The sequence below is a fragment of the Sinohyriopsis cumingii genome, chromosome 19 (genome assembly GCF_028554795.1).
Source record: "Sinohyriopsis cumingii isolate HCF-2022 chromosome 19, ASM2855479v2, whole genome shotgun sequence".
Taxonomy (NCBI): Eukaryota; Metazoa; Mollusca; class Bivalvia; order Unionida; family Unionidae; genus Sinohyriopsis; species Sinohyriopsis cumingii.
Window position 1 is genome coordinate 8,240,741 of NC_142979.1, and position 9,495 is coordinate 8,250,235.

The following is a 9,495-nucleotide window of genomic DNA, read 5'->3' on the forward strand; positions in this document are numbered from 1 at the left end:
TCATAAGAATTCCATTTTTAATGAAATAACAGACAGGAACTTCAGTAGCTTCAGTTTCTCGAATGGCCCTTTGAAACAAACAGGAAATCTCATGATATTTTCCCTGTTCGACGGCAAGTGTTTTGTCGTTTGTCACCCTGATTAGAATAAAGAGAATAAGTAGTTAAAAGAGGATCACTGTGATCAGTATCCTTCCAATTGATCAAAATAAGGAGTGAAAGTGACCTCATCAAAAGCCTGGCCAATGCATGTGTCGGCTAAAGGAATACTTTCCTTATCAACATCATTCTCACGATCTTTCTTTGCCATAGCTCTGGTAACTGCACAAGCTGGGAATAAATCAGGGAATTCATTTTCAATTGGATAGACTTTCTGATCCAAGCAAGGCTTGTCAGTTACTAATGGATTAACCACAACCATGTCTCAAGCTAGGTCGTTGCCTAGTAATAAATGAATGCCCTAAACGGGTAAAACACTGTTCCGACTGTCACTGTTCAGATGACAAATTTACACAATGGAGAGAAACATTAACAAAGCCACACTCTACTCCCTGAATAAGAACACTCTCATTATAAGAAGACTTCTCAGAAAAAGGCAAAGTACCTGACAATAAAAGACACTGAGAAGCTCATGTGTCCCTTAAAATATTAATAGGGATAGGATTGGCCAAATCACCCACGACTGATATAGAACCCTTCGATATGAATGGTTCATAATTCTCCATAATAAAATCAGACTGTGGTTTATTAGACCCAACAAATGTATTGCTTTCAATACATGACCGTGACCTTGACCTCTTAGAACTAAGAGCATTTGGAAGAGGTCTGTCTCCATTCTGATGCCTTTATTTCAATTTGTAGCAATAATAAATAACGAGTCCTTTTTTCTTGCAACATGTACACATAGGAAGAGACAAGGATCTTTGTAAAGCTTGATTTTTAGACGTTGTGTCAGTTTGAGATTTAGAAGGGCTTGTATTAGGATGAAATACTTTCCTGCCAGAAGACTGTCGAGTAGAAGTCTTATTTGCAAAAGAAACTTATGAGCTAAAGCATACTCGTCAGCGGCACGAGCAGCATTTTCCAAGGTTTCCACCTTATGCTCATCAAGATAAATCGTAATGTCGCTTTGGACACAGTTCTTGAACTTTTCAGCCAATATGATTTATTTGAGACTTTTGTAATCTTTATTAACCTTTCGAGAAGAGCACCACCTATCAATTTGTCGTGCTTTTTCCCATGCAAATTCGACATAGGTCTAGTCAGCTGCTTTTTTTATAGTTTCTGAAATTTTGCCAATAAGCCTCAGGGACTAGCTTATAACCCATCAAGACATAGTCCTTAACTATATCATAGTCAGCACTCTGTTCCAGTGACAGTGAATTGTAAATATCACTAGCTTTACCAGTGAGTACACATTGTAGTAACAGAGTCCAGTGAGTACACATTGTAGTAATAGAGTACAATGTTCTCTTGGTCACTTAAAACTCTCAGCAATTCTTTCAAAACGACGGAAATGTATGTCTACTTCTTCTTCCAGAAAAGGATGTAGTAACTTGGAATTTCTTAAAACATCAAAAAGTAATGGAGTATTTTCCTTTTGCCAGCTCTAATTCTTTTAACCAAATTTGACATTCCATTTCATCCTTCTCTCTTGGCATCTGTCTCTCGCTCTCTTTCTTCCTTTTGTAACTGCATTTGTTTTTATCTCTCCTCACTCGCTTTTTGCAACTCCATTCGTCTTACTTCCATCTATTTCTGAAACTGCATGTCTTTCATCTCTTTCTTTCTGAAACCGCATTCGTCTTACTTCTAGCTCTCTTTCCATCTGTATATTTTTTTAATCTGAAACTGAACCTATCTTATCTCTAATTCAGCTTTTTAGCTGTACTTCTATTTTCAAGATTTCCAACCACTCTTGAGTAAAATGTTTTTTAAAATATCTACTTTTGATGATAGTTTATATAAAAAAAGCTTGCCGATTTCACTAAAGATTTAAAAACATGGGGAATTCAAATTTTAAATTAAAAAAAGTTATGAAATATTAAGCCAGAATTCATAAATCCGAGGGCGAGCACCCAGTTCTTATGTTACGTGTTTAGGCTCGAATAAACAATAACGAAAGAAAGAGTGAAAACAACAGGCTTTTAAAAATTTAGCAAATAATGTATTTCCCTGGAAAAACACTATAAAAAACGAAAAAATAAGAACTTACGGTTTTACGAATCAAGTCCAAAAATAATCAAAGAATAATCCACGAATTCAATTTTAGTAGTCCTAGAAATGAAATGTTCTAATGAATTGAAGTTTGAGTCCCAAAGAATAATCCAAAATGGAGGGCGATGGTGTATACTGTAGCCTTTATGGTGTTGTATCGTCTACAGTTCTTTTTTATTCCACAGTAAATAATATTCCGGTATTTGAATTTCCGAAGAAAATTTAAATAAATGTATCTGTCTAAGAATTCTGTATGAGCACTCAGATATTTCCAGGAAAAAGAATTAATCTTTTAGAAATAAAATAATTTGAATACAAATTAACATAAATCCAAACCGCCACAACAGACACTTTCCAATGTAAAGAAAAAAAGCCCAACTGAGAAATATCTCTGTAGACATTGGTATAAAACCTAACTACTGTGCAATGTCGGAAAACCCAGGATTGCTAAATAGAGGCTGTTTACATATACATTGTGCATATTAACGATATAGGCGATGACCTCTTGAGTGCAACGGGACTCTTTGCTGATGATAGCTCGCTGGCGTATTTATCAAATGATACTCACTCAACTAAATATATACTGAACACAGATTTACAAACGATTGGTCAAAGCAATGATGGGTTCACTTCAATCCAATCAAAACTGAGGTTATGCTATTCTCGGGCAAGTAGAGCGGGTTTTGTATGAACTAAAATCAAAAATGAAATTCTCTCTTTTTTAAGTTCCATAAACAACGTGGCATAACCTTCAGGAGTCTATTCAATTGGACCAAACATATTGATAACATATTTATGTCGACCTCAAAATGATATATGTCTGCTTTAAAATACTGAAATACATTTAGCCGATAAACGTTAGAAAAGTGGTAGTTTAATTACATCAGCACTATAGCAGAATATGATGATGTAGAATATGATGATGTAGAATAGGATGGTGTAGAATAGGATGGTGTAGAATAGGATGATTATTCAATTTAAGAATTTCTTAAATTAGAAGAAAGAAAAATACAATTAGAATCAGGGAGAATTGTAACTGGTCTTACAAGAAGCGCTTCGTTTCGTAAGATATATGAAGAAACTGGTTGCTCTATCATAGCATGTTACTTTCATAGAACTATATACGGTGTCTACTTTCATAGAACTATATACGGTGTCTACTTTCATAGAACTATATACGGTGTCTCTAATTCTTATTTTGCCCAGCTTCTATTACCACTGGTTGGATAGCCAAACATGTATAATCTTCCAAATGTGAATAATTTTGATTAATTCATGCCGGACTAGAAATAAGTTGGGAAAACATACAAAGACATGACAGAAATGCACAGTGTGAGATAGGTACGATATAGTTGATGAATTTCGCTATTTAGCTGTCTCTCTGTCTTTCATTCGCTGAGAAAGATGTTAATTTTTACCATCTTAATAGTGTACTAATCCTATTGTATTAAAGTTTAGTAAACTCTTATCCTCCAGAAATTTCTCTGTATTAATGTTTTGCTAAATTTTTTTTGGGCATAATTATGAAATATGTTTGTAACTGCAAGCGAGATGCAAACTGTATCTCTGAAGCGTACGCGGATGTATATGTATCTACATGTATGGATGTTTATTTGTATGTATCTGTATGTATACGTGTATATATGTGTATGTGCACACATGTGAGCAGGTGCGTTATGACTGAATTTTCAATGAATTTAACAAAAATTCAATTTGTACATAAATTTGAATAATTTTCAATAAAAGCAGAATTTTTACAACTTGAATACTACAGTAAATGCCATTGCAGAACAATAATAATGATTCCTCCCTTAGTAAGCAACATCAGAGTTCAGGAAAAAAAAGATGTTAGTAAATTCGTCCACACCTTACGTGGTTTGAAAAACATACATTAGTGTTTGGAAGTCATAAATTATGAAGTCTGAGCTTCATCTAACGAGCAATCCATTTTGGAAACGGAATGCCTGATAAAACAAATCTCGTTATTTTCTGTAACTCCGGAGCACAGACCATGTGACTAGATGCCTTAACTTGTGACCTTTTATGGTACAAAGATCCACATCCCTTATATCCAAACTGTATCTATAGAGCACTCAAGAGCTTGGTCAAAAGTTGCTACGTCAAAGAACTTCAGAATTCTTCCTTCCCTTTGCAGGCAAGAAAATCTTACTACATTATAAAGACTTTTTTTTCTTAATGCCTCAGTAAATTTAATTGTTGTTCGAAGATTTAATTGGAACGTATTTCATCTTCTTTTGGAACATGCGCGTTAATTATTATTCGATATTTTTAATTATGAATTATAAAGTTGTTGGATTGTTTGAACTTTACTATGAATTTAGATGCGTGATAATGGTAGTCTTGGATTATTGTTAAAACGACTAGCTGCCATCGTCATGATCTATGATAATTAATTTAGAAATAAAATAACTTTAAGCTACAAAGCATGACATTTCGGTATTTAAGGTTCAACATTTAATAATTCGTCCTTACAACAAAATGATTTCGGTATTATTTTATAAAATATTAAAATTTTACAGTATAGCATGTATACTTTGATAATCTTTGGCTCATTCGATATTTAATTATTTACGTCATAGTTTTAAAACAAGGATATTTCGGAATCGTATGCAGTTGGTAAGCTTAGAATAAGTTAATAATTTTATGTGTATTTCTATATTTAAAATGTTTAACTTCAAGTGAAATTTGCTATATTGAACGTTGTTTGATTTTAACCTTAAAAAAGTTGCTACGCCAGAACTTCAGAATTCTCACTTCCTCTTGCTGTTCAACCCCGGTACCTCTTCGCACGCAAAGAGATCTAAAAGAAACCCACCATCATTGCCAGGAGTGACATTTCTCACAGTTGTGCCACAGCCGGGACATGACGAAAAGAACTTACATAAATAATCCAATAATAGTAAGGTCGTAAATGTGGTAAACATCCTTTACATGATACATGTATCTGTATCTAAGTTATCTAAGTGCGTGTATATATATATATATATATATATATATATATATATATATATATATATATATATATATATATATATATATATATATATATATATATATATATGCCTGTCCGTGCGTTCTTCATATTGTAATGTTTACGTTGTATTTGTTTTGACATCATACGATAATAATGCATACCCCATTTATTTTGCCGTATATCTTTGTGTCTAATAACTACTCTGTACACATTCTGCCATATAATAAAGTTTATGTTCTTATTGTTGATACGAAGCCCATTGCGAAACAGGGAAGTACAACCGTCCATTAATCATATCTAAAAATATCTCTCGGGGGTCCGGGGTGGGCAAATGGTGTAAGGCTTTCGCCTTTACAGATCACTGAGACCTCACTCTGTCTGCGTTTGTTCGAGTCATAGGCTTGGCCTAACATGGGTATGTGAGAAAGCTTGCCAGAATCTTCCCGTGGGAGGGGCTTTTTCCCCGAGATTTGTCCGGGTTCCACTAGATATGTTGGCTGCAATGTATCATGTGTTGAAAAAGGCAATAAGCTCACAAGACCAACATACCTGTCGAGGTGACTAGAACTTCCTTTAAATGTAACGCTCTAAATCACAGCAAAGCGGCTTAAATACTTAATGCGCATTTATTTCACTATAAAATCAGTAACTTCGCTATTATTTGTATTCGATTACAGCGATGTCGTCTTGATTAAATTATGTCTCACTATAAAGCCATCTTGCAAAAAGCGCTGTCAGCCATCTTGCAAAAAGCGCCATCTGTCCCTTCAGAGATTGCTTTATATTTGGTTAAAACCATCAGCTGTATCTTCCTACTTGCCATCGAAGGTGTTAGAAAGTTCTTCGGCATTCAGTGGGGTGTGGGATGCTTTTAAAATACTTGTGTTACTCCATTTCAGAAGGAAGCTTAATTTGAATGCTAACAAGTAATCGATCCCATAAGGCTTTTGAGGTCACGTATAGCAAGTACTAAAAAACGTTGTGTACCCTGTGAACTATTATAAGTTGCAGTAAATAATTGAAATCAACACGGCACGATAACAATCATTAATGCCAGGATGAAATGAATATTTAAAAGTGACCAGGAACAACGGAGTTTTAAAAATAAATATTACCCCTGTAACAAGATTCTCTAATCTTTGTAGAGTCGTTACTCATCGGCGTGCAACAAAAAAAGGGAATGTTCATGTGACTGTCAAACAGTACAATATCTATCATCCATATTAAGCAGCTGACAAATTTACCTGGAAGGATAGCACAAACAGGGCAACAGGACGGAAGTCCCATTCGTAGGCGTAGCTTTATTCAACTTCTGAACATGAACTCGGATCAAGAAGAAAGCATGAGTTTGATCGCTCTGAATGACGAAGTGGCAATGGAAAATATAGGAGGGGCCATATTCGTTGGAATATTAATGTTAGTAGGGTTTATTGGGAACAGCCATTCTGTGTACATTTATTTCTTCAGGTACAAATCTTCGTCATATAGGACATTTGTGTTGTGCTTGGCACTCATTGACGTTCTGGCTTGTTGTGTTACCATGCCGTTTGTGCTGTATATGCAGCGGTACCCGCTTATGTTTCAAAATGGACCCGTGTGCAAGATAATGAAACTGACGACTTATTTCATTACAATTGGATCGGCAGCTGTTCTCCTTATTATTGCCGCTGAGAGATACAGAAAAGTGTGTGTTCCCCATGGAACTCAGATTCTTGAAGACAGGGCAAAGATTGCATGCGTCATAGGATGTATTGTTTCTTTTGCAATTTCCTGGCCTACATTGGTCCTATATGGGAGCAAATCGGTGGATACAGGCAAGACGAACATAACAGGATTTGACTGTGACGTGTCGGACGAATACTGGGACACACCGTATCCAACCATTTTAAAGTTTGGTTTGTTATTTGTGTTCATAGTCAGTGCAGTTGTCCTCAGTGTAATATATTCCTTGATTTGGCGGCAGATTGTACGCAGGAGGCATTTTCTAGATAGTGCTACGCCATCGTCTTTGAAAACAACAGAAAGGCCACTGAATGACAACGAAGGACCGCATGAACCCGACAAGAATAAAACAGAAGAAGAAAGTAAACAGAAGACTACTGACACCATGGCCTTAGATCATGAGAAAGATCAACATCATGCAAATGATAATGTTAAAAATTCACATCAGAAAAAAGACTTGAAGAAAGCCGACACAGCAACTCTTGTTCTATTTCTCATAACCACAATATTTTGTATAAGCTTTTTGCCGCATCTTATTCTTAGAATTTGTGAATTTCTGAACAAATCTTTTGTTTCCGATATGTCCTTTCTTGGCAGGGTGATGTACAATATTTTCCGCTGGTCGTTCTTTATCAACCACATGGCTAATCCAATCATGTATGGTCTTTATGACCAAAGGTATAGATCAGAATTGCAAAGAATATACAAAAACATATCATGCTGCTTTTGTACAAGAAAATAGCAAAATTTATCTCTTGCCTGAAGTCACTTCGAGTCCACAATCATTTCACATATTTGTGTTATTTTGCAAACATATTGAATTTCAAAACTGATAACTTGAAACTATGAAACTGTTGCGTTTTCGCTAGTTATTGGAGCCAGAATGAAGACAGTCTGGCTAGCATGGATATACGGAAAAAATTAAAAATTACGCTGCCATTGTGTTTTGTACCACTCTGGGAACAAGGGACGTTTGATGTTAAAAATGTCAATTACTCTAACTCTGTGGATCAGTATGGAAATAAGGGAAATTTAATATTATGGGATACTGTGGGTATCTGTAGGAATTGTAGCAGTGTATGTCAGTTTTGGGTCCTATAGAAATATAGTGCTAAAACCTTCAGAAGATATAATATTGTTGGCCATTTTTGGGCCCTATGGGAATTTAACATCGTCTCTCACATTAAGAATAAATGGAATGGTATGGTTTCTAATGTAAATCGACCGTTGTGGGTCACTGTGTATATCTAACATAACTAATGACAATCCAACATACAACGTTACAAAAATGATGATATAGTCACTCGAGTGCCAGTAAACTTAGTGTTCAGGTGTCAAGATAAATTCAAAATGGTGGCTGTAATGAGGTTATATAGGTTAAGGAGTAGTGATTTTTACATGCTGGTGCCCATATATCATAGTCTCAGAGGAACGGTCTTAATAAGATCCGGAAACTAATATGGAATTTAGCTGAAACTAAATGTCCCTATTGACTTTCCTAACATAGCCAAGATTAAAATTAATAATTAAATACCGAAATGATTAACGGAATTTATATGGCACTAAACTGTACCAAAATATTTAATTTCCTTGTCTGACAATGAAATTAACACTAAATATCGAAACCGACACTGAATACAGCGGAGACTAACTAAAAATCCGGAACTATCTAATTATAAAAACTAAAAGTTATAAAATAATTGTAATAATTGTCGAAGTATTTACAAGTTAAAAATAATTACAAATTAAAAAATATTCTTAATAACAAATAATCACATCCTTACAAACAGACACACACCCTTATTGACCAAACAACACGCGTCCTTGCATACAAACAAAGGATATGGTGAATGTTGTTCTTTCATTATCTTGCATACCTACCTACCTACCTACCTACATATCTACCTACCTACCTACCTACCTACATACATACATACATACATAAATACATACATACCTACTTACATGTATTAAATTAGGGAAATGGACCCATTTCATTTCTATCTTATAAATTATTTACAGGTGTTCTAAGTGAGAGAGAACATGATAATCCATTTAAATCGTTACAGTCGAATTTAAATAATTCCAATTCCTTTATCTTCCTCTCTTAATCTATGTTGCATATATATCTCGTTTGCATTGAGTTGTCTCACTCATGTGTTTAGATATTGCGTTTTCTTTACTTTTGTTGATATATATATATATATATATAGTGTACTGTAAGTCCATTAATGTTCCTATCTTTTCTGTACTAACGAAGAATTAACTGAATGAAATAAAGTCTGTCAGTCAGTCGTCAGTCAGTAAGACACACACACACACACACACACATGCATACATACATACATACATACATACATACATACATACATACATACATACATATATGTTGCCGTATATCTTTGTGTCTAATAATTACTCTGTACACATTCTGCCACATAATAAAGTTTATGTTCTTATTGTTGATACGAAGCCCATTGCAAAACAGGGAAGTACAACCGTCCATTAATCATATCCATAAATTCCTCTCGGGGGTCCGGGATGGGCAAATGGTGTAATGCG

General features: G+C 34.8%; 1 protein-coding gene across 1 annotated transcript; it reads left to right on the plus strand.

The window, feature by feature from the left end:
- The first annotated feature begins 6,076 nt into the window (after nt 1–6,076).
- On the plus strand, nt 6,077–7,872 carry LOC149775111 (uncharacterized). The gene has a single exon (XM_089943350.1). It carries the CDS (start codon nt 6,530–6,532, stop codon nt 7,673–7,675), a length of 1,146 nt encoding a protein of 381 aa, XP_089799476.1. The 5' UTR covers nt 6,077–6,529; the 3' UTR covers nt 7,676–7,872.
- The last annotated feature ends 1,623 nt before the right edge of the window (nt 7,873–9,495 follow it).

Excerpts from the sequence above, each read along its gene's own strand:
- LOC149775111 (XM_089943350.1), top strand. The coding sequence starts at position 6,530 with ATGAACTCGGATCAAGAAGAAAGCATGAGTTTGATCGCTCTGAATGAC.